This window comes from Thunnus thynnus, chromosome 8, assembly GCF_963924715.1.
Source record: "Thunnus thynnus chromosome 8, fThuThy2.1, whole genome shotgun sequence".
Classification (NCBI taxonomy): domain Eukaryota; kingdom Metazoa; phylum Chordata; class Actinopteri; order Scombriformes; family Scombridae; genus Thunnus; species Thunnus thynnus.
In genome coordinates this window covers 373,085-398,084 of record NC_089524.1, presented here as the reverse complement: position 1 = coordinate 398,084, position 25,000 = coordinate 373,085, and the positions used below count along the sequence as shown (strand labels likewise).

The following is a 25,000-nucleotide window of genomic DNA, read 5'->3' as shown; positions in this document are numbered from 1 at the left end:
CTGTTTGGCAGCGCTGAATAATAATAATAATAATAATAATAATAATAATAATAATAATAATAATAATAATAAATTCTGCATTAAAGAAGCTTTGAGGACATTAACCTTCTATAGCTGCAGCAGAGCAGAGTGGTGACCAACCTGCAGTCCTGGACCCTCCAACAGATCACCAGGAGTGGAACCAGTGATGGGACTGGGCGACTCCGCCCCCCCCACATTACTCACTGCCCCCCCAGCCAAGTCTGGTCAAAATACATTGTGTAATAAATATAAAACACATAAAAGGAAATAAATAAATGTAAAGTTGATCTATTGTTGACTTAATGTGTTGTTTTGTCGTCTGATTTAAACGGAAGTGTTGAAATAAATCGTAGGAAGTCTCTGGATTGTGATTGGTTGCTCTGGTTCTGTTATGTCCTTCCTGATCCACTTTCATCCAATCAGCTTGCTGAGCTTTCAGGTGATGTAACATTAATGCTACAACAACAGCTGAACAAAGTTTTTAATGTGTTATTTGAAAAATAACAGAGGAAGAAAAAACTCCTCCGCCTCCATCGACCATCAGACTCAGCGCTTCCTGGCGGTGCGGAGCCTGTAAGATTCTTAAAGATCTGGTATTCTGGCCTTTTTTGGCTAATTTTTATAAACACTGAGTCTATTTTAAACATATCTGTGATGTTTTATTCACCAAAAGATGTTTAGATTTGACCCTCTGGTGTGACGTAGTAACGAGTCTCAATTGCTGCGAATTTCAACATTGCAAATAACTGAAAGAGAGCGAAGAGATAGAAGTGAGTGATTTTAAAGCACAGGAGGCCCAACCATCACCCTGATCCATCCCAAACATCAGTTTATTGTTTTATACGTTAAATAACTGGAGAGTTTTATTTCTTCAGGACACAAAAAAAGAAATAATCTGAGGAAAGATGTCAGTTTTTGGTTAAACTGTGTGAAAGCACATCAACACCATCAGCACCAACCTGAACAAAGAATCTCCAGCCTTCAAGGAACAAGTAATAAGAGTAATAATAAATAAAGAATAAAGTTGTAATTTTAGGGGGAAAAAAGTTGGAACATTTAGAGAATAATAATATTTCTAATATTTCTAGAATAAAGTCAAAATGTTTTGAGAGAAACTGGTGAAAGCAGGTCCCTGCTGGACTCCAACTGCTGCGTCGCCTCCAGGTGTGACTGGATGTTTTAGGTAATTCCTCTGCTCCAATCAGAACTGAGCTGAAGTTTCAGGTGTTCTGGTACCTTGAAGTAGATGGTGTTGACCAGGACCAGGACCGTCGTGGAGTCCAGCACCCCCACCGGCAGCGTGTCCTGGATCCGATTCTCCGTCTTGTTGGAGATCCAGTTGTTGATGGTGACCCGGGCCTCCTCCGGGTTCTCCTGCAGCAGAGAACCAGGGTTACAAACAGGGTTACTACAGGTCAAACCCGACGGAGCCTGCGGTCAGAACAGACGTCACCTTGAAGTTGAGCGGCAGCAGCTTGGCTCCATAAACCATCTCGCTGATGTTCTGGTACGTCTCGTTGAACACCAGAGATTTCTCTCCAAACAGCCGGTTGGCAGAGATCAGCTCGGTGGTCTCGTCCTTCTTCCTGTACAGACGACAGTTCAGTTTGGCAAAGAAGAAGTGGACCTGATCCGACGTCTTCTCCTTGATGGTGTCGAACTCAAACACCTGCAGACGCCAACAGACGGAACAGACAGACAGGAACAGACAGACAGACACAGACAGGAACAGACAGACAGGAACAGACACAGACAGGAACAGATACAGACAGACACAGACAGGAACAGACAGACAGGAACAGACACAGACAGGAACAGATACAGACAGACACAGACAGGAACAGACAGACAGGAACAGACACAGACAGGAACAGACACAGACAGGAACAGACAGACAGACACAGACAGGAACAGACACAGACAGGAACAGATACAGACAGACAGGAACAGACAGACACAGACAGGAACAGACACAGACAGGAACAGACAGACACAGACAGACACAGACAGACAGGAACAGACAGACACAGACACAGACAGGAACAGACAGACACAGACACAGACAGGAACAGACACAGACAGGAACAGACAGACAGAACCAGACAGACACAGACAGACAGGAACAGACAGACACAGACACAGACACAGACAGGAACAGACACAGACAGGAACAGACAGACAGGAACAGACACAGACAGGAACAGATACAGACAGACACAGACAGGAACAGACAGACAGGAACAGACACAGACAGGAACAGATACAGACAGGAACAGACAGACAGGAACAGACACAGACAGGAACAGATACAGACAGACACAGACAGGAACAGACAGACAGGAACAGACACAGACAGGAACAGACACAGACAGGAACAGACAGACAGACACAGACAGGAACAGACACAGACAGGAACAGATACAGACAGACAGGAACAGACAGATACAGACAGGAACAGACACAGACAGGAACAGACAGACACAGACAGACACAGACAGACAGGAACAGACAGACACAGACAGACACAGACAGACAGGAACAGACAGACACAGACACAGACACAGACAGGAACAGACAGACACAGACACAGACAGGAACAGACACAGACAGGAACAGACAGACAGGAACAGACAGACACAGACAGACAGGAACAGACAGACACAGACACAGACAGGAACAGACACAGACAGGAACAGACACAGACAGGAACAGACACAGACAGGAACAGACAGACAGGAACAGACAGACACAGACAGACAGGAACAGACAGACAGACACAGACAGGAACAGACAGACAGGAACAGACAGACACAGACACAGACAGGAACAGACAGACACAGACACAGACAGGAACAGACAGACAGGAACAGACAGACAGGAACAGACAGACACAGACACAGACAGGAACAGACACAGACAGGAACAGACACAGACAGACACAGACAGACAGGAACAGACAGACACAGACACAGACAGGAACAGACAGACACAGACAGGAACAGACAGACACAGACACAGACAGGAACAGACAGACACAGACACAGACAGGAACAGACAGACACAGACAGGAACGGACAGACAGGAACAGACAGACAGGAACAGACACAGACAGGAACAGACACAGACAGGAACAGACAGACAGGAACAGACACAGACAGGAACAGACAGACAGGAACAGACACAGACAGGAACAGACACAGACAGGAACAGACAGACAGGAACAGACAGACAGGAACAGACACAGACAGGAACAGACACAGACAGGAACAGACAGACAGGAACAGACACAGACAGGAACAGACAGACAGGAACAGACACAGACAGGAACAGACACAGACAGGAACAGACAGACAGGAACAGACAGACACAGACACAGACAGGAACAGACAGACAGGAACATGTTGATTAAGTGTCTCTTCTGTGATAAAGTGAAGCATCGTGAATGTTTGTTTTGTGAACGTTTCATTTTCACTGGAAAGAAGCGAAACTCTAAAGTCTAGCGTGAAATATTATTTTCTAGTTAAAGTTGAATATTCTGATTAGAAAATGACAATGAAGTCAGTTTATTAATTCATTCCTTAAGTTTCATCATCATCATGTTGATGCTCTGCTCTAACGAGGAGTCCGTCTGCGCTCCAAACGTTCTCTTAATCAGCGTAATTCAGAATATTTTAAGGGAACATCTTACTGTTGTGAGTCTTTGACAAACAGAAAGTCTCTGCAGTTTTTTGAAAGATGTTCATGTGTTCTGCAGCTACAGATGTGCTGCTATCAAACTTTCACACTATGATTAAAAATATCACAGTACACGGTATTTACAAGATAATAATCCTGAAATCTTTCTTTTAGCGCTGAAATATAGTGAAATGACTTCACACTCTGATCGCTTTGTTATTAACTGAACTGTGTCTGTATTTTGCAGCTTTGTTGGACTCTGCAGAAGAAATAATATCAGAAACTGTTTCAACTCTGTAAACAAAAGTTTCAGTCAGCTGACTGGAAATCAGCTCAGTGTCTTAGATTCTACACACATTCATGAATTTGACCTGATGAAATTGATCGATTGGTTTCTGGAGTGCAAGAAGTTTGTAGTCGGTCTGATCTGCAGGGTGTGAACAGTTCAATTATTTCTTGTAAAGGCAAAGAACACAATAACAGTTTAACTGGACTCATACTGGCCCGTCGTGTGTAAAACAACTCAAACAGCTGATGAAGCAGAAAGCTGTTCTGCGTTCACAGCGTCTGAAAACACTGATGGAAGTGATCGGTGGTATTGATACGGTCAGATGTTTCACTGCAGTGTAAAAACGTTTACTGGCACATCTCCATTCTGCTCTCTGACTGCCTGGAAAAGAAATATATATATATATATATATATATATATATATATATATAGGCCAGTTTCATTAAATTCACAACAAAAAATAGATTTCTCTTATTTTTACATTCAGTTCAGTCAAAGCCAACAAATCCAATCTTCCTCAGAACGAATCTGAGCAACATCTAAACCAGACTGAGATGCTAACAACAACATGCTAACATGTTGATGTTTAGCAGGTGTAACGTTCACCATGTTCACTGTGTTCAACATGTTCAACATGAAGCTTTGACCAGATGATGGCGCCGAATGTAAAGTAAGAGGATGATTCATTCTGAGGGAAACATGACTTCCTGTCTGACCTTCATGATCTGCTGCAGCGTCTGGTGGCAGGCGCCCAGCTTGGTCATGGCGAAGGCGGTGGAGATGCTGATGGGGGACATGAAGATGTTGGCCTCGGGGGTCTTGCTGAGGGCCAGCTGTTTGTAGAGCGACAGGGCAAAGCGGCTGTTGGCCTTAGACAGCTCCCACACTCGGGGGTTGGTGGACTCGGGGACCTTCTCGGGCTCCGGCATCGGGTCCTCAGGGCCCTCGGGGTCAGGGCTGCGGTAGATGCAGTACGGCTCCAGAGGAAGGTCTTTGGGTTTGGCGCTGCAGATGTCCGGCCGGGTGGCGAGAGAGACGAGTGGCAGGAATGCCAGAGCCAACAGCCAATCAGAAGGCTTCATCCTGGAGACGTGAAATCACACAAACGTATGAACACAAACACAAGTACGTTTGTTTCTTTGCTGTCATCAAACACAACAGCTCCGCTGTTCATTCTGCTGTAACGAAGCAGAAAGGTGATAATTCTGCTTTATTAACGTAGAGCTGCTGCTGTACTGGTGCATTATACTGAATGGTGTTCCCAATATTTTGTCCGTTCCATTAACATACATGAAGGGGCAAAATATTAGGAACACCGTCATTTTCTCCTCTTAAGAGACTCTTGAACCTGTTAAAAGTCCTCCTACAGTTTCTCAGCTGAGCAGAAGCTTTGTGGAGAACGTTTATCTTCACGAGGATCTGGTCTTAACTGTGAGGGAAATTCTTAGAGAACATCACAATTCTGAGAATTTTATTAGAATTTTGTCAGTAGGAGCATCTCTTTGTACCAGGAAGCTTTATGAATACGACCCCTGGTGTTTATTTAGTTTACTCCTCCGTCTCTACATCCGCAGCAGCTTGACCATGAGAATCTGGACACTGATATGACGCCATTTTGGATCGTTGTCCTTCTCCTTAAACTCTCCAAACCAATCAAACCTTCTTTACTTGCTAACTGATAGATGACGTGACATGATAGACTGTCATTAAAATGATTAATGATCGCTACTCAGTGGTGTTTTTTCCTCATTTGAACAACTTTGTGCTAAATTCAATCTGTCTAAAAGTAATTTCTTAAGTTATTTACGAGTCTGAGACTTTGCACATAAAACGCTGCCCAGTTATTTCCATGTGATGCTCAGACAGAGTGTCGACTAACGTTTACAATATCAGACTCCGGAGGGTCTGTGTGAACTGTGGCTGTCCATCTTAAAAAGAGTTCATACCTCTTCAGTTTGTGCCAGTTATGGTTTAATGCAGAACTATACAAAACTAGACATGTCAAAACACTGCCCAGATGTTAGCATGTTGGCCTAGATGTTAGGATGTTAGCCCAGATGTTAGCATGTTGGCCCAGATGTTAGGATGTTAGCCCAGATGTCAGCATGTTAGCCCAGATGTTGGCCCAGATGTTAGCATGTTAGCCCAGATGTTAGCATGTTGGCCCAGAGGTTAGCATGTTGGCCCAGATGTCAGCATGTTAGCCCAGATGTTGGCCCAGATGTCAGCATGTTAGCCCAGATGTTAGCCCAGATGTTAGCATGTTGGCCCAGATGTTAGCATGTTGGCCCAGAGGTTAGCATGTTGGCCCAGATGTTAGCATGTTGGTCCAGATGTTAGCATATTAGCCCAGATTTTAGTATGTTAGCCCAGATTTTAGCATGTTGGCCCAGATGTTAGCATGTTGGCCCAGATGTTAGGATGTTAGCCCAGATGTCAGCATGTTAGCCCAGATGTTGGCCCAGATGTTAGCATGTTAGCCCAGATGTTAGCATGTTGGCCCAGAGGTTAGCATGTTGGCCCAGATGTTAGCATGTTGGCCTAGATGTTAGGATGTTGGCCCAGATGTCAGCATGTTAGCCCAGATGTTAGCCCAGATGTTAGCATGTTGGCCCAGATGTTAGCATGTTGGCCCAGAGGTTAGCATGTTGGCCCAGATGTTAGCATGTTGGCCCAGATGTTAGCATATTAGCCCAGATGTTAGTATGTTAGCCCAGATTTTAGCATGTTGGCCCAGATGTTAGCATGTTGGCCCAGATGTTAGCATATTAGCCCAGATGTTAGTATGTTAGCCCAGATTTTAGCATTTTGGCCCAGATGTTAGCAGGTTAGCCCAGATGTTAGTCCAGATATTAGCATGTTAGCCCAGATGTTAGCATGTTGGCCCAGATGTTAGTCCAGATATTAGCATGTAGGCCCAGATGTTAGCAGGTTAGCCCAGATGCTAGCATGTTAGCCCAGATGTTAACATGTTAGCCCAGATGTTGGCCCAGATGTTAGCATGTTGGCCCAGATGTTAGCATGTTGGCCCAGATGTTAGCATGTTGGCCCAGATGTTAACATGTTAGCCCAGATGTTAGCATGTTGGCCCAGGTGTTAGCCCAGATGTTAACATGTTAGCCCAGATGTTGGCCCAGATGTTAGCATGTTGGCCCAGATGTTAGCATGTTGGCCCAGATGTTAGCATGTTAGCCCAGATGTTGGCCCAGATGTTAGCATGTTGGCCCAGATGTTAACATGTTAGCCCAGATGTTAGCATGTTGGCCCAGGTGTTAACATGTTAGCCCAGATGTTAGCATGTTGGCCCAGGTGTTAGCCCAGATGTTAGCCCAGCTCACAGGCGTTGTCATGCCTGTACTGTATGTTCTGTGGTTGACTAGAAGCACTTTGCTCCTGTTTACAGCTACAGCGTCTCTGCTGCTCTGCAGACACTCTCATACTATCACAGGCAGACCGACTGTGTCACCGTCAGACGGGATGATGAACACTGGATACCAGATGTACTGTATTTCTTGAAATGAGAGAAAATGAAGTATTCCTTAAGAAGCTCTAAAGACCTTTAATAAAACATGGAACCTTCCTGCTTCAGACAAGCTGCTCAGTGAGAATAAAACCACCAGACTCTCTACAAGTCTACAACCTCCTTCTACTTCCTACTTTTCTTTTGTATTAGTTCTCTTTATTGTATGTTTTTGTATTTGTTTCTGTTTACAGAATGAGACCTTTGAAATTGTACTTTTGTATAAGATTTTGATAAAAGTCTTAATAAACAAAGTATTAAAAACTTCTAATTAAAAAAGCAGAACATCTTCAACACAGACAGACTCATCAATCATCATTCAAGCTTTAAGATCACAAGTCAGAACGTCGACATTAACGAGACTTTAAAATACATTTTCAGCGAGGCAGAAATGATCTCTGACAAAAATGATGTATCATTAAATATATCATCATCATCATCATCATCATCACTTAAATTACATTTATAATAAACATATTCTAGAGTCAGAATTAAAAACATTTTACTTTCTCGGATTTGACTTTTGACAGAATTTCTGACTTTTTCCTCCAAATTTTGACATTAAATATTTTTGTGGCTGCAACAACAAACAAAAACACACAAACTAACTACAACTAACAAACAAATAAAACATCAACACACAAGTTTTTACTCTGAATCCAGCAGAAGTGTGAAGATCAGTGAAGTCTTACCTGAGCAGGTAGTCGAGCGTGTGTGTGTGTGTGTGTGTGTGTGTGTGTGTGTTCAGGTCAGTGTCCTGCAGAGCAGTGAAACATCACATCGACCTTTGAGACATTGATCTGTTGGTGAACTCAGAGCTCCTGGAAACATCTGGACAACAAGCAGCTGCAGGAAGCAGCAGCGACAGTCAGAGCGCCGCCCGCAGGCTGAAATCATCTTCATCATCATTAATTATTATTAACATCATAAAAACTCTCCGTCTACCTACAAATGTTTATTACACTTCAATGTCTCATTTTTAATGAATTTGTTTTATTTTTAATATATTTTAATGTTTTTCTTACAGAAGCTTCAGTTACAACCACTGTATGGTATATATGTATATGTATATATATATGTATATATATATGTATATATATATATATGTATGAAGTGTTTTACAAAGAAATAAACGTTTTATATTTTATTTAGTTTAGTTGAATGTAATTCCTCCTTTAATTGTATTTTCTCATTGTTTTTATGTTGCTGCTTTAACACTGAAGTTTCTCTTTGAGATGAATAATGTTCTTTATAAAGTTATATTAATATTATTATTATTGATATTTTATCCTTCAGAACAGGACACAGGAAAAATCTTTCATTTGTTTTTATTTCTTTTTAATTTTCTTTCAACTTGAAGGAATTTGTTTTGTTTTATTATAACATGGAATGATGATTTTATAATTTGTCAATTTTAATTTTCCTCTTTGAAGCATTTTGTTAACTTGTTGGGTTTTGAACAGTTTTCTATAAATAAAAATAAACTTTTGAATAATCGAAATAATTATGAGATGAAAATCAGATTGAAATCAGAATCTTAAATGAGGAACTGAGGAGACGCAGATCCATCAGACTGTCAGCTGCTGATGTTTCCTTTAATATTTCATATCAGACTCAATATTTAATCCTACAGATTTTTATTTAAATACAAAACTCTTAATGAAAAGTTGAGATTCAGAATTTCTATAATTACTAAATTAAAGCAGCAAAACTTCACTTATTAACAAAAGGAACAATTTCTGATTGTTCATATAAATATTGACAATAAATCAAATCTGAAACTCGTCTTGTTGAGCTCATCACAAGCTTATCAATGAAACCCATTGATCCAACTGAAAGCTGCTCTTCCAGTCCGCTTGAGTCCGTTTGAGTCTGTTTGAGTCTGTTTGAGTCTGTTTGAGTCCGTTTGAGTCTGTTTGAGTCTGTTTGAGTCCGTTTGAGTCTGTTTGAGTCTGTTTGAGTCCGTTTGAGTGGCTCATAGAAGCACAGACGATACCAACAGCTGGTTATTAAAGCTACAAGCAGCGTTGAACGGGTCCTCGCGCCTCCGTGCACGTCAGTGCACGTCAGGCCGCGGTGCAGTCGAAGGTCTTCTGTGACGGGCATGTAGATGTTTTCAGACAGTGAAGAAGGAGATAAACATCACTTCCTTTGTCCACTGTTTTACCTGCCGCTATTCATCCAGTTTGCATCACTGATGGAATATTGTCATGTAGACGTGTTCAGGCCGGGACTCTTATCAAACATGTAAAGTTTGGTGCAGACTGGAGCATTTACAATAAAGTTATAGCAACTTCCTCTGTCATGGCGAAACATCAAATCTCAACGGTGTGAGGATGAGAATTTTCTGCAGGGTGAGACCTGTCTCGCTCACACCTGTCTGTCTCGTTCACACCTGTCTGTCTCGCTCACACCTGTCTGTCTCGTTCACATCTGTCTGTCTCGTTCACACCTGTCTGTCTCGCTCACATCTGTCTGTCTCGTTCACATCTGTCTGTCTCGTTCACACCTGTCTGTCTCACTCACACCTGACTGTCTCGCTCACATCTGTCTGTCTCGTTCACACCTGTCTGTCTCGCTCACACCTGTCTGTCTCGCTCACACCTGTCTGTCTCGTTCACACCTGTCTGTCTCGCTCACACCTGTCTGTCTCGTTCACATCTGTCTGTCTCGTTCACACCTGTCTGTCTCGCTCACACCTGACTGTCTCGCTCACACCTGTCTGTCTCGCTCACACCTGTCTGTCTCGTTCACACTTGTCTGTCTCGCTCACACCTGTCTGTCTCGCTCACACCTGACTGTCTCGCTCACATCTGTCTGTCTCGCTCACACCTGTCTGTCTCGCTCACACCTGTCTGTCTCGTTCACACTTGTCTGTCTCGCTCACACCTGTCTGTCTCGCTCACACCTGACTGTCTCGCTCACACCTGTCTGTCTCGCTCACACCTGTCTGTCTCGTTCACATCTGTCTGTCTCGTTCACACCTGTCTGTCTCGCTCACACCTGACTGTCTCGCTCACATCTGTCTGTCTCGCTCACACCTGTCTGTCTCGCTCACACCTGTCTGTCTCGTTCACACCTGTCTGTCTCACTCACACCTGTCTGTCTCGTTCACACCTGTCTGTCTCGTTCACACCTGTCTGTCTCGTTCACACCTGTGGCATCAAAATGATGCAAGTTTTGGGTCCATTCACTTGAATTTCAATTAGTAAACAAAACTCTTGATGAGTTTGTGTGTAAAAGAAATTAACTTCCTAATTTTCATCAAGTCTATTTTTATAAAAGTAAAGACTTTTAACCCACATGACCTGGTCAAAGTGTGATTGACGTGTCCTGTCAGGTGTGTAGAGACAATAAGTAACTGATACTCATATATGTGAATGGAGAGTGTGAGTGAACCGCTAGCTGCTCGAGTCCTAATAAAGGAAAAACTGCAGTACAGAGATACTAATTTCATCCCCACTACTGAATTATACATATAACATATAAGACCTATAATTATTGTAAAATAAATGATAATAACACCAAACTTCATACAAAGTTTGTATATAATGTACTGTATGTATATAGACCTTGCTGCTGTATCCCCCCCCCCCCTATTCTCTCTCTCTCTCTCTCAGTTGGAGAGAATGTCTCTTCTTGTGAAATATTCTCATAAATCACATGACTTTGGCCAAACATTACATTTATATTCACATTTTTTGTAGAAAATTTGATGGTGAATCCATTGATACAGGTTTGAAAGTGGTCAGACTTATAGTTTAGACGTCAGAAGCTTCTGTTTGACACAAAGTTCATGCCCATAGATTGCCTCCTCATTGGTTTACATTGTAAGGTGTGATGTGGCACTGCAACTTTCAGGGCTTATAAAATCCAAACCGTTCAAGTTATTACAAAGTTTTTAACAACTTTTTTTCAGCATAGTGTCATAAGTCATGTATCAAAGTTTGAAGCTGATACCATTAACGCCCTCGGAGGAGATAGCGTTTGTTCGGGGCCCAAAATTGGGGAAAAGTCATACTTTCATGTGTGTATTGTGGACTTCCTGTTGGATTTAGGTCAGAGGGTCAGTGGGTGATTTGTAGGTCTTGATGAGACGAATAATTGAGTTTTGGTTTGATCTCTCTATGACATTCCTACGGACTGTGGCGGCCATACTGGTTAAATAGGTGGCGCTAGAGAGCACATTTTGGCACTTTAGGGGTTAATTTTTACCTGATGTGCCAAATTTGGTGAGTTTTTGAGCACGTTTAGGGGTCAAATTCAGGGTTGAAGTGGTGTAATAATAAAGAAACAAACAAACAAACAAACAACAGATACTAGAGGGTCTTCAGGCCCTAAATATTGATTATAAACAGACGCATCAGCCTGATGAGAGTAAAGCAGAGTCATTGATCATCCTGCAAATACCTGATCAGAATCAGCTGACGTTCACCTCAGGAAAAAAAAACAACATTTTTTAAAGTTTTATGAATTTTATTTATGGAATCATAAATATAAAAAATGTGCAAAAGACATTTCACATAAAAACAACAAAGGATAAAATTAAAAACACATTTTCATGCTACAATAAGTGGAGTAAAACAACCTGAAGACGGCAGATTCCCAGTGAAACCAGTAAGAAACCCTCAGACGCACCAGACTCCATTTAACATGTGACAGTTTTAAGCTGCTCCCTGTTTCTGTTCAGTTTCAGGATGTTTCCACAGCTCACCCTAAACATGGAGGATTCCCAGTAAAACCAGTCTAACCATGAAAACCAGGACCTGAGTCAGACCAGCAGAACTAAACACTGTTTAAAGCTCTCAGAGCATCTCCCAGTAAAACCAGCAGCTGCTTCTCTTACTGGTTTCATGTTGGTTGGTGTTAGAAGAGTTTGGGCAGCTGTCTCAGGCGTCTGATTGGTTGGTTGGTGTTAGAAGAGTTTGGGCAGCTGTCTCAGGCAGCTGATTGGTTGGTTGGTGTTAGAAGAGTTTGGGCAGCTGTCTCAAGCAGCTGATTGGTTGGTTGGTGTTAGAAGAGTTTGGGCAGCTGTCTCAGGCGTCTGATTGGTTGGTTGGTGTTAGAAGAGTTTGGGCAGCTGTCTCAGGCGTCTGATTGGTTGGTTGGTGTTAGAAGAGTTTGGGCAGCTGTCTCAGGCGGCTGATTGGTTGGTTGGTGTTAGAAGAGTTTGGGCAGCTGTCTCAGGCGGCTGATTGGTTGGTTGGTGTTAGAAGAGTTTGGGCAGCTGTCTCAGGCGGCTGATTGGTTGGTTGGTGTTAGAAGAGTTTGGGCAGCTGTCTCAGGCGGCTCAGGTCCAGGATGTTTCCCACAGATCCTTCGGTTTGGCGGCTGCTCGCCCTGACTAAAGATGGCTGCCCACTGGAACAGTTCTCCTTGTCCATGGCGTTTGGTTTGACACCGCCGGCCAGCAGCCGCATTTTTGGCCGCAGGTCTTGGATCAGCTGACTCTGTGGGAGGAGCTTCAGGTTCAGAGCTTCAGTCAGCGGCTGGTGGGCCGACGCCTCCTGGACCCCCTCTTCCTCTTCCTCCTCCTCTTCCTCGATCAGGCCGTACCTCCTCATGTACTTCCTGGTGGCCAGAGACATGTTGCTAGGTGACAGCAGGGAGTTTGCGGAGGAGGCGGGGCCTGGTCGGGGGGCGTGGCCACCCACAGACAGCCTGCTGAGCTGGGAGTCGCTCAGGTAGCGCAGGGCGATGGCGTTGGCCTCCAGACTCAGATCCACGCTGCCTCCAGGAAACAGAGCGCTGGCTGTCGGCTCCGAGATGCTCAGTCGGGACAGAACTGCCGCAGGGTTGATGCACGCCAGAGTGCTGAACAACAAACAAACAAACAAACAAACAAACAACAGTCAGCTGACTCATCACAAACAGACGAGCTCTAAACAAGACGAGAGGCTGATCCGACTGTTCAGGTCAGACGGAGACGTTTAGCTCCGCCTGCAGACTCACATCTTTCTATTCTAGATGAATTATTATATAATAAACTATGAAAGTGATGAAGCGTCAGTGACTTCAGGTCCGTACCTGCTGCTCTCCACTGTTTTATGGATTCTTCTGTCGGATTCTGTCAGATCTTCTTCATCCACATCGACTCCGAGCTGCTGCAGCCGCCGCAGAGTGGCGCTGACCACCGGGTCTCCTCCACAGCTCTGCTGCTTTCTCCTGGATGAGGAGGACTGGGAGGGCTGGGAGGACTGGGAGGGCTGGGAGGACTGGGAGGGCTGGGAGCGGTCAGAAACCACAGACAGGCTGCTCCTCCTCGACTCCTCCTCCTCCACTTCCTGTCTGCTGTCCGAGTCCTGGAGACGGCTGGTCAGCTGAGTCTGAGATGTATGAAAAGAGACGTTATCACGTCCATGTGTGTAGATGTTGTGTGTGTGTGTGTGTAGATGTTGTGTGTGTGTGTGTGTAGATGTTGTGTGTGTGTGTGTGTAGATGTTGTGTGTGTGTGTGTGTGTAGATGTTGTGTGTGTGTGTGTGTGTAGATGTTGTGTGTGTGTGTGTGTGTAGATGTTGTGTGTGTGTGTGTGTGTGTGTGTGTAGATGTTGTGTGTGTGTGTGTGTGTGTAGATGTTGTGTGTGTGTGTGTGTGTGTGTGTGTGTAGATGTTGTGTGTGTGTGTGTGTAGATGTTGTGTGTGTGTGTGTGTGTAGATGTTGTGTGTGTGTGTGTGTGTGTGTGTGTGTGTGTAGATGTTGTGTGTGTGTGTGTGTGTAGATGTTGTGTGTGTGTGTGTGTGTGTGTGTGTAGATGTTGTGTGTGTGTGTGTGTGTGTGTGTGTGTAGATGTGTGTGTGTGTGTGTGTGTGTGTGTGTGTAGATGTTGTGTGTGTGTGTGTGTGTGTAGATGTTGTGTGTGTGTGTGTGTGTGTGTGTGTGTGTAGATGTTGTGTGTGTGTTGTTACCATCAGGTTGTGGTAGAAGCTCTGCTGTTCGTCTGAAGCTCCGTACATGCTGACACTCTGCAGGCCATCAACACTAAACACAACAAGACAAAAGTTTCAGTGGTGTTTCAGACAGTCGGAGGCGTTTCAGACAGTCGGAGGCGTTTCTGACAGTCGGAGGCGTTTCTGACAGTCGGAGGCGTTTCAGACAGTCGGAGGCGTTTCAGACAGTCGGAGGCGTTTCAGACAGTCGGTGGCGTTTCAGACAGTCGGTGGCGTTTCTGACAGTCGGAGGCGTTTCAGACAGTCGGTGGTGTTTCAGACAGTCGGAGGCGTTTCAGACAGTCGGAGGCGTTTCTGACAGTCGGAGGCGTTTCAGACAGTCGGTGGCGTTTCTGACAGTCGGTGGCGTTTCTGACAGTCGGAGGCGTTTCTGACAGTCGGAGGCGTTTCTGACAGTCGGAGGCGTTTCAGACAGTCGGTGGCGTTTCTGACAGTCGGTGGCGTTTCTGACAGTCGGAGGCGTTTCAGACAGTCGGTGGTGTTTCAGACAGTCGGTGGTGTTTCAGACAGTCGGAGGCGTTTCAGACAGTCGGAGGCGTTTCTGACAGTCGGAGGCGTTTCTGACAGTCGGAGGCGTTTCTTACAGTCGGAGGCGTTTCAGACAGTCGGAGGCGTTTCAGACAGTCGGAGGCGTTTCTGACAGTCGGAGGCGTTTCTGACAGTCGGAGGTGTTTCAGACAGTCGGAGGCGTTTCAGACAGTCGGAGGTGTTTCTGACAGTCGGAGGTGTTTCAGACAGTCGGAGGCGTTTCAGACAGTCGGAGGCGTTTCAGACAGTCGGAGGCGTTTCTTACAGTCGGTGGCGTTTCTTACAGTCGGAGGTGTTTCAGACAGTCGGAGGCGTTTCAGACAGTCGGAGGCGTTTCAGACAGTCGGTGGTGTTTCTTACAGTCGGAGGCGTTTCAGACAGTCGGAGGCGTTTCAGACAGTCGGTGGTGTTTCTGACAGTCGGAGGCGTTTCAGACAGTCGGTGGTGTTTCTGACAGTCGGAGGCGTTTCAGACAGTCGGAGGCGTTTCAGACAGTCGGAGGCGTTTCAGACAGTCGGTGGTGTTTCAGACAGTCGGAGGTGTTTCAGACAGTCGGAGGCGTTTCAGACAGTCGGAGGCGTTTCAGACAGTCGGAGGCGTTTCAGACAGTCGGAGGTGTTTCAGACAGTCGGAGGCGTTTCAGACAGTCGGTGGTGTTTCTGACAGTCGGAGGCGTTTCAGACAGTCGGAGGCGTTTCTGACAGTCGGAGGCGTTTCAGACAGTCGGAGGCGTTTCTGACAGTCGGAGGCGTTTCAGACAGTCGGTGGTGTTTCTGACAGTCGGAGGCGTTTCAGACAGTGGGTGTTTAGTTTGTAACATATCTTTAAGTTTGGCGAGTTCTTGTAAAGTGCCCAAACAGAAGAACAAAAGCTGCCGGTATTCTACTGAACATCCTTCTTGCAGTCTCAGACTTTTCTGCTCTTGTTTTCCGTTTTAATAACAATTAATACGAATGCTTCTTGTTTGGCACCAAATTACCAATTTCTGATTGGCTGCTGTTTGTGATCAATAATGAGACCTAATTAAAGTTTGAATGTCAAATTTCTACTGTTGCATTTGTTTAACACTCATAAATACAGAAAATATTCACACTTAAGCTGGAATCAGAGAATCTGAACTGGTCAGGTGAGAGGAGTCTCACCTGTGCTGACTGGAGGGGGAGCAGAGAGCCTCCTGGCCTGTGATGTCACCGTCCTCCGGCCTGATGACGGACACGTCCTGTGAGGAGGAGGGAGGTCTGGAGGAGGAGGAGGTGCTCGGGGAGGAGAGGGGAGGAGGTCTGGGTGAGGAGGAGGTGCTGGGGGAGGAGAGGGGAGGAGGTCTGGGTGAGGAGGAGGTGCTGGGGGAGGAGAGGGGAGGAGGTCTGGGTGAGGAGGAGGTGCTGGGGGAGGAGAGGGGAGGGGCCTGTGCTTCCTGATGAGGGAGGGGCTGGACAGGATCCCCCCAGAACAGACTGGCACCTGAAAACATCAGAGTGATGAGAGTTTCTACCTGGTTACACCTGTCCTAACAGTCAACGGTCTCACCTGTCCTGACAGTCAACAGTCTCACCTGTCCTAACAGTCAAAGGTCTCACCTGTCCTAACAGTCAACGGTCTCACCTGTCCTGACAGTCAACGGTCTCACCTGTCCTGACAGTCAACAGTCTCACCTGTCCTAACAGTCAAAGGTCTCACCTGTCCTAACAGTCAAAGGTCTCACCTGTCCTGACAGTCAAAGGTCTCACCTGTCCTGACAGTCAAAGGTCTCACCTGTCTCACCTGTCCTAACAGTCAACAGTCTCACCTGTCCTAACAGTCAAAGGTCTCACCTGTCCTGACAGTCAAAGGTCTCACCTGTCCTAACAGTCAACAGTCTCACCTGTCTCACCTGTCCTGACAGTCAAAGGTCTCACCTGTCCTAACAGTCAACAGTCTCACCTGTCCTAACAGTCAACGGTCTCACCTGTCCTGACAGTCAAAGGTCTCACCTGTCCTAACAGTCAAAGGTCTCACCTGTCTCACCTGTCCTGACAGTCAACAGTCTCACCTGTCCTGACAGTCAACAGTCTCACCTGTCCTGACAGTCAACAGTCTCACCTGTCCTAACAGTCAACAGTCTCACCTGTCCTAACAGTCAAAGGTCTCACCTGTCCTGACAGTCAAAGGTCTCACCTGTCCTAACAGTCAACAGTCTCACCTGTCTCACCTGTCCTAACAGTCAACAGTCTCACCTGTCCTAACAGTCAACAGTCTCACCTGTCCTAACAGTCAAAGGTCTCACCTGTCCTAACAGTCAAAGGTCTCACCTGTCCTGACAGTCAAAGGTCTCACCTGTCTCACCTGTCCTAACAGTCAAAGGTCTCACCTGTCCTGACAGTCAAAGGTCTCACCTGTCCTAACAGTCAAAGGTCTCACCTGTCCTGACAGTCAACAGTCTCACCTGTCCTGACAGTCAACGGTCTCACCTGTCCTAACAGTCAACAGTCTCACCTGTCCTGACAGTCAACGGTCTCACCTGTCCTGACAGTCAACAGTCTCACCTGTCCTGACAGTCAACAGTCTCACTTGTCCTAACAGTCAACAGTCTCACCTGTCCTGACAGTCAACAGTCTCACCTGTCTCACCTGTCCTGACAGTCAACAGTCTCACCTGTCCTGACAGTCAACAGTCTCACCTGTCCTAACAGTCAACAGTCTCACCTGTCTCACCTGTCCTGACAGTCAACGGTCTCACCTGTCCTGACAGTCAACAGTCTCACCTGTCCTGACAGTCAACGGTCTCACCTGTCTCACCTGTCCTAACAGTCAACAGTCTCACCTGTCCTAACAGTCAAAGGTCTCACCTGTCCTAACAGTCAACAGTCTCACCTGTCCTGACAGTCAACGGTCTCACCTGTCTCACTTGTCCTAACAGTCAACGGTCTCACCTGTCCTGACAGTCAACAGTCTCACCTGTCCTCAAAGGTCTCACCTGTCCTGACAGTCAACAGTCTCACCTGTCCTAACAGTCAAAGGTCTCACCTGTCCTAACAGTCAACAGTCTCACCTGTCCTGACAGTCAACAGTCTCACCTGTCCTAACAGTCAAAGGTCTCACCTGTCCTAACAGTCAACAGTCTCACCTGTCCTGACAGTCAACAGTCTCACCTGTCCTAACAGTCAAAGGTCTCACCTGTCCTGACAGTCAAAGGTCTCACCTGTCCTAACAGTCAACAGTCTCACCTGTCCTGACAGTCAAAGGTCTCACCTGTCCTGACAGTCAACAGTCTCACCTGTCTCACCTGTCCTAACAGTCAACAGTCTCACCTGTCCTGACAGTCAACGGTCTCACCTGTCCTAACAGTCAACAGTCTCACCTGTCCTAACAGTCAAAGGTCTCACCTGTCCTAACAGTCAACAGTCTCACCTGTCCTGACAGTCAACGGTCTCACCTGTCTCACTTGTCCTAACAGTCAACGGTCTCACCTGTCCTGACAGTCAACAGTCTCACCTGTCCTAACAGTCAAAGGTCTCACCTGTCCTAACAGTCAAAGGTCTCACCTGTCCTGACAGTCAAAGGTCTCACCTGTCCTGACAGTCAAAGGTCTCACCTGTCTCACCTGTCCTAACAGTCAACAGTCTCACCTGTCCTAACAGTCAAAGGTCTCACCTGTCCTGACAGTCAAAGGTCTCACCTGTCCTGACAGTCAAAGGTCTCACCTGTCTCACCTGTCCTGACAGTCAACGGTCTCACCTGTCTCCACGCCGATGCTGGCGGTGCTTCTGGGTGTCTGAGTGTCCGCCTGTCGGCTGGAGGACTGAAGCTTCCCTTGAGCCTCCAGCAGCATCTGGACCTGCAGACATTTACAAAACACCTTCACTCAACACTGAGGACTGACCTGAAGTGGTCATTACCTGTTGTAACCATGGCAACCACACAGACAAACAACTACACTCCACCTCGGACCAGCGCACATATCAGCTGATAGATCAAAGGAAACTGAAGCACAGAAATACCAAAGATACGTTTTGAGAGCGGCCGAGCACGTTTACTGCTGACAAATGTTAAAAACAAACGAGTTTATTTATTTTATGATTGTTTAAAGGAAATTAAATAATTTAATAAACTCTCAAACAGCAACATGGGTATCAGCCACAGAAAGCCTGTATCAGTCGGGCTGTCAGAACAATAACAATAATTCATAGTAATATAATTAATTAATGTGACCAGGACCAGGACGGATGGATTAACCAATGAGAAATGATTAATTAAGTAGTTGGCGATTAACTTCCTGTCTATCGACTAATTACTGCAGCTCTGAACGTGTAGAAATGCTGCCTGCAAGTCAACAGTCAGGGCTTCAACCTGCTGAATGCTTCGCTTGATGTTTTCTTCCACCTTGCTGACGTCGGCTCATCGCACATGCTCATAAACAGCTGTCATTCTGTAGCCTTGGTTGCTAAGGTGGTTGCTAAGGTGGTTGCTAAGGTGGTTGCTAAGGTGGTTGCATATTCATATTTCAGATGTGATTCAGCTCCAACATTTGAGAAGTTGACATTTGGAGTAAAGAAGGAGAAGAAGAAGTAGAACAAACTATAGTTTGTTTACGTTTTTTACTGATCCCTCACGACTTGAACTGAAAAATAAAACGTATACGACTCAGACTTTGTGTGAACTGGTCCTTTACTTCCTCTGTCAGGAGGTGCAGAGTGCAGGCGTTACCTGAGCCTGCAGGAGGCGGAGCTGGCGGTCCTGGTGGAGGAGCAGCTGGTAGGCGTCAGACGGAACGACGCCGGCCTGCTGCTGCTGCTCACAGCACTGATTCATACAGGAGGGCCGGGGGAGGCGGGGGGGAGGCGCAGGGTGAGGAGAGGAGGAGTCACAGCGCCACGGGACCGGTGCAGGAGGGAGGAGGCTGGAGGGGGGAGAGGAGGAGCTGTGGGGGGGATGGTGATGAGAGGGAGGAGGTGCTGGAGGAGGAGCAGGATGATTAGAGGAAGGAGGAACAAGAGGAGGATCAGCATGGTTGCTAGAGGGAGTTGAAGCAGGGTGGAGGCTGGATGGAGCAGCAGGAGTCAGGTGATGTGAGGGAGCAGGAGCAGCAGGAGTCAGGTGATGTGAGGGAGCAGCAGGAGTCAGGTGATGTGAGGGAGCAGGTGGAGGGTGGAGTCCTGGGGAGGAGAAGATGGAGGTGCAGTCGTAGCTGTGGGCGGAGCAGCAGGTGCAGGGCTGCTGCAGGTTGGAGTTGGGGGTGCTGTGGAGGTGAAGAGGAGGAGGAGCCGGTCTGGGAGCAGAGGAGGAGGAGGAGGTTGAGGAGGAGGAGGTGTTTCCAAGTGGAGGAGCAGACTTCCTGTCAGGAGGCGGTCTGTGGGTGGAGTCAGGGTCCTTCCAAGCATTCTGATTGGAGGAGGTGAAGCTGCTGTCAATCAGCAGAGAAAGTTCAGGAACAGACGGCTGAACTCTCCGAGTCTGAAAGGACAAACATTCAGCTGATGACCTCTGACCTCTGACCTCTGTTATTTACAGGCTGATTCTGAGTGGCTGGACTCCAGACGGAGGAAGAGGAGGTGTAACTACAGCAGTGCTTGTTGGTGCTTTAAGGAGGTTTGTTTGTTCTTTTTAATATTTTATTATAAATTTGAAGTTTCACCTCATAAAGAATAAAACATTTACATTATTTACATTTTCATGCTGGAATCAAAGAATTTGGACTTTTTTTTTTTTAAATGACTCCAAACAATTAATGGAACCTCTAAAATACACTGAGGAGGAGGAAGAGGAGGAGGAGGAGGAAGAGGAAGAGGAAGAGGAAGAGGAGGAGGAGGAGGAGCGTTGACCTGTGACTGACCTGCTGGGCGGGGAGGTGGGGACTCGGGGACGGTCGTGGTGACAGGTCCTCGTCCTCGACTCCAGAGTCGTGGTCGCTGACGGACAGACCGGCGGGCGGCGAGACGCTGAGACGACCAGAAGACAAACAGTAAAAAACCTCTGAGACGCATTAAAGCTTCTCATCACTGCAACTACTGACTCATCTAGAAACGATGTTTATAATTAGTTTATAAGAAATGAATTATTTAGTATGAAATGTGTTGACTGACGTTACTGGACGTTGTCATGTGACTGTTGGTACCTGTTGAAGGAGATCTGAGCGTCTCTGAACGTCTGCGTCTGTCTGCTGTGACTCTCTGAGCTCAGCTCGCACTGCAGAGTCTGACCGTCCACCGGCGCCACCTGCTGACCACACAGCTCATCATCATCATCATCATCATCATCATCATCATCATCATCATCATCATCATCATCCCGCCGAACAGACCAAACTGTAACACAGGCTGATGTGTTCACCGGCGCCGGGACCCTAACCCTCCACTGTTTCCATGGAGATAAACTGAGTTCAGAGGTTTTGATGTGTGCAGGTCTGCTGGTTTACTCAAGTTTACATCAACTGTTAATGTTTTATTCATCAGACGTTGTTGTTGTTGTTGTTGTTGTTGTTGTTCTTCATCACATCGATTAACAAACAACTAAAACATCAGTAAATATTTTACAGACTATGATGATAGTTGTTGTGCAGTGGATTATGGGTAGTTTTCTGAGTGAAGTCTGCAGCCCGAGCAGACCGCAGGTCTACAGAAAGTCTGTTTGAGGCCCCTTGTGGACTTGATGAATTGTGGATTTGAACCTTTGGATTCAGCTACACAGTAAATAACGAAGCATTAAAGCAGTTTAACTACAGTCAGCTGTGTTGTTACCTGGTAGAGTGTGAGGGTCTGGGAGGCGGTCAGCAGCTGGCAGTCCAGCTGTGGTCCCGGTCCCGGTCCCGGTCCCGGTCCCGGTCCCGGTCCGGGGCCTCGACACTGGAAGAACTGAGGAGCTCTGTGAGTCGCTCCGAACACGACGAGCAGGAAACAGCCGCTTTCTGACAGAACTCTGAGCCGACACAAACACTCAGATCACGATTCATATATTTACTCACAACCAAGGATTTGATGAAGGTCTCAGCTGTTCACTGCTGCTCCAACACAACATCAGCTGACTCGCTTTGTGTGTTAAAATGTTACAATCATGGCGGCTCGATGGATTTAACTCATTTAACCTTTAATTAATCATTAACTCATGTTAGATTTGTTTCTGGAGCTTCAGATTAAATATAAAATGTGGATTTCAAGTTAAGAGCTTTTATCAAACAACTATTTCCCAACTCCGTCGTATGACCTCTGACCTCTGACCTGCCGTCACTCACCTGTCCTGCAGGGCGGAGCTGAACAGGAACCTCAGACACCAGGACCACACCTGAGGGCTGGAGACGTGCGTGACTCCACTCAGCCAGCTGTCACATGACAGGAAGTAAAGTCAACTCACATGCCAGTCTGTTATCAATACTAATATCAATCATATCATTTGTAGGGCTGCAGCTAACGTTTTAGTTTTATTGTTGATTATTTTCCAGATTAATTGATAAGTCATTGATCAGCGTTTCTTTGTCCACAACAGATCTTCAGTTTACTGTCAGAAACTAAAGAAACCAGAATAACAAACTGCAATCACAGAATCTCTTTAAAAGTGACAATTAACCGATTACTGAAATACCTGGTGATTAACTTTCTGTCGGTCGACTAATCGATTAATCGATTAATCAAATAATCGTTGCAGCTCTACTAACCTGACGAGCCAGCTGGTGATGAAGGTCACATGACTTGTATAACGAACCGACCTTTAGCGTTGGTGGTTGAGAGTTTAATTACAAATGAGCACAACAGATATTAACGAACCTCCTCTGTGATATAAATCACGTCCAAGTTATGATAATAATAATAATAAATGCTGTTGGTTTGTGGTTGAGGCTGCGCTACACCGACTCTTCAGGCAGATTCTCAAATATAATCAAAGTCAGTGCTGTAAATATGGTCATTATTTATTATTTTAATTTACTGTATAATTTATTGTGTGATGTATCACTGGGTGACACTTTCACACATTATTTATGTTTATCATTACAAATGTGTTGTCATCACTACATGAGTAAAATGTATGAAGTGTCTGAATAAGCTTCATTATTCTGCTGTGCTCATGTTCAAACTCTGAACAAAGCTTCACTTTTATAACCTTTAAAACATCTTCATCACTTCTGTTTAAATACCGTTAACAGTCACTCAGGTTACAAAGATTAAAGTTTACAACATACTGAAATAAGTATCATGACTTTAAAACTTTAAATCCTCCCCTCTGAGATGCTGCAGCCAGAAAATCCTAAAAAAAACACTTCATCAGTTATCAAAATAGTTGCTGTTTAAGTGTCTGTGGATCAACTAATCAATCAATCAATCAATCAATCAATCAATCAATCAATCAATCAATCAATCAATCAATTGTTGTAGCTCTGAACATGTTATCTAAGCTGGACTGGTGCAGGTCGAACCAGCAGAGACTTCATGAGAATATGTGTGTTTCTGTGTGTTTCTGTGCATTTGTGTTTTTTTGTATGTTTCTGTGTGTTTCTGTGCGTTTTCATGCGTTTCTGTGTGTTTCTATGTGTGTTTCTGTGCATTTTTGTGCGTTTCTGTGTGTTTCTGTGCATTTTTGTGCATTTCTGTGCGTTTTTGTGCGCTTTTGTGCGTTTCTGTGCGTTTCTGTGTGTTTTCTGTGCGTTTCTGTGCGTTTTTGTGTGTTTCTGTGCATTTTTGTGCATTTCTGTGCGTTTTTGTGCGCTTTTGTGCGTTTCTGTGCGGTTTCTGTGTGTTTTCTGTGTGTTTCCTGTGCGTTTCCTGTGTGTTTCTGTGTGTTTTTGTGCGTTTCTGTGCGTTTGTGTTTTTTTGTGTGTTTCTGTGCGTTTTTGTGTGTATTCTGTGCGTTCTTGTGCGGTTTCTGTGCGTTTTTGTGCGTTTTCTGTGTGTTTTTGTGTTTTCTGTGCGTTTTTGTGTGTTTTCATGTTTTTTTGTGTTTCTGTGTGTTTCTGTGCGCTTTTGTGCGGTTTCTCTGTGTTTCTGTGTGTTTTTATGTGTTTCTGTGTGTTTTTGTGTGTTTTCGTGTTTTTTCTGTGCGTTTCTGTGTGTTTTTATGTGTTACTGTGTGTTTTCTGTGCGTTTTTGTGTGTTTTTTGTGCGGTTTCTGTGTGTTTCTGTACGTTTTTGTGCGTTTGTGTGTGTTTCTGTGCGTTTGTGTGTGTTTCTGTGCGTTTTTGTGCGTTTCTGTGTGTTTTCTGTGCGTTTCTGTGCATTTCTGTGCGTTTTCTGTGTGTTTTTGTGTGTTTTCTGTGCGTTTCTGTGTGTTTTCTGTGTGTTTCTATGTGTTTTCTGTGCGTTTCTGTGTGTTTTCTGTGCGTTTTTGTGCGTTTCTGTGTGTTTCTGTGTGTTTTCTGTGCGTTTCTGTGTGTTTTCTGTGCGTTTCTGTGTGTTTTCTGTGCGTTTCCTGTGCGTTTCCTGTGTGTTTCTGTGTGTTTTTGTGCGTTTCTGTGCGTTTGTGTTTTTTTGTGTGTTTCTGTGCGTTTTTGTGCGTTTTTGTGTGTATTCTGTGCGTTCTTGTGCGGTTTCTGTGCGTTTTTGTGCGTTTTCTGTGTGTTTTTGTGTTTTCTGTGCGTTTTTGTGTGTTTTCATGTTTTTTTGTGTTTCTGTGTGTTTCTGTGCGCTTTTGTGCGGTTTCTGTGTGTTTCTGTGTGTTTTTATGTGTTTCTGTGTGTTTTTGTGTGTTTTCGTGTTTTTTCTGTGCGTTTCTGTGTGTTTTTATGTGTTACTGTGTGTTTTCTGTGCGTTTTTGTGTGTTTTTTGTGCGGTTTCTGTGTGTTTCTGTACGTTTTTGTGCGTTTGTGTGTGTTTCTGTGCGTTTGTGTGTGTTTCTGTGCGTTTTTGTGCGTTTCTGTGTGTTTTCTGTGCGTTTCTGTGCATTTCTGTGCGTTTTCTGTGTGTTTTTGTGTGTTTTCTGTGCGATTCTGTGTGTTTTCTGTGTGTTTCTATGTGTTTTCTGTGCGTTTCTGTGTGTTTCTATGTGTTTTCTGTGCGTTTCTGTGTGTTTTCTGTGCGTTTTTGTGCGTTTCTGTGTGTTTCTGTGTGTTTTCTGTGCGT

The 25,000-nt window shown here is 45.3% G+C and overlaps 2 protein-coding genes across 3 annotated transcripts in view; both read right to left on the bottom strand.

The window, feature by feature from the left end:
- Nucleotides 1–8,291, bottom strand: part of serpinc1 (serpin peptidase inhibitor, clade C (antithrombin), member 1) — a 17,185-nt gene extending 8,894 nt beyond the window's left edge. The window contains exons 1-4 of the mRNA XM_067595978.1: nucleotides 8,198–8,291; nucleotides 4,702–5,068; nucleotides 1,475–1,690; nucleotides 1,258–1,395 (exon numbers count right to left, since the gene is read on the bottom strand). Coding sequence (XP_067452079.1) covers nucleotides 1,258–1,395; nucleotides 1,475–1,690; nucleotides 4,702–5,067 — 720 coding nt within the window. The 5' untranslated portion in view covers nucleotide 5,068; nucleotides 8,198–8,291. The remainder of the gene's footprint in view (nucleotides 1–1,257; nucleotides 1,396–1,474; nucleotides 1,691–4,701; nucleotides 5,069–8,197) is intronic.
- A 3,669-nt stretch (nucleotides 8,292–11,960) lies between these two features.
- Nucleotides 11,961–25,000, bottom strand: part of stil (STIL centriolar assembly protein) — an 18,712-nt gene continuing 5,672 nt past the window's right edge. The window contains exons 7-16 of one of the 2 annotated variants that reach the window (XM_067595975.1): nucleotides 22,186–22,272; nucleotides 21,695–21,872; nucleotides 21,073–21,176; nucleotides 20,791–20,896; nucleotides 19,665–20,411; nucleotides 18,696–18,795; nucleotides 16,125–16,443; nucleotides 14,413–14,485; nucleotides 13,533–13,831; nucleotides 11,961–13,319 (exon numbers count right to left, since the gene is read on the bottom strand). In XM_067595975.1, coding sequence (XP_067452076.1) covers nucleotides 12,764–13,319; nucleotides 13,533–13,831; nucleotides 14,413–14,485; nucleotides 16,125–16,443; nucleotides 18,696–18,795; nucleotides 19,665–20,411; nucleotides 20,791–20,896; nucleotides 21,073–21,176; nucleotides 21,695–21,872; nucleotides 22,186–22,272 — 2,569 coding nt within the window. In that variant the 3' untranslated portion in view covers nucleotides 11,961–12,763. The remainder of the gene's footprint in view (nucleotides 13,320–13,532; nucleotides 13,832–14,412; nucleotides 14,486–16,124; nucleotides 16,444–18,695; nucleotides 18,796–19,664; nucleotides 20,412–20,790; nucleotides 20,897–21,072; nucleotides 21,177–21,694; nucleotides 21,873–22,185; nucleotides 22,273–25,000) is intronic. The other variant, XM_067595976.1, reaches the window with a different exon arrangement.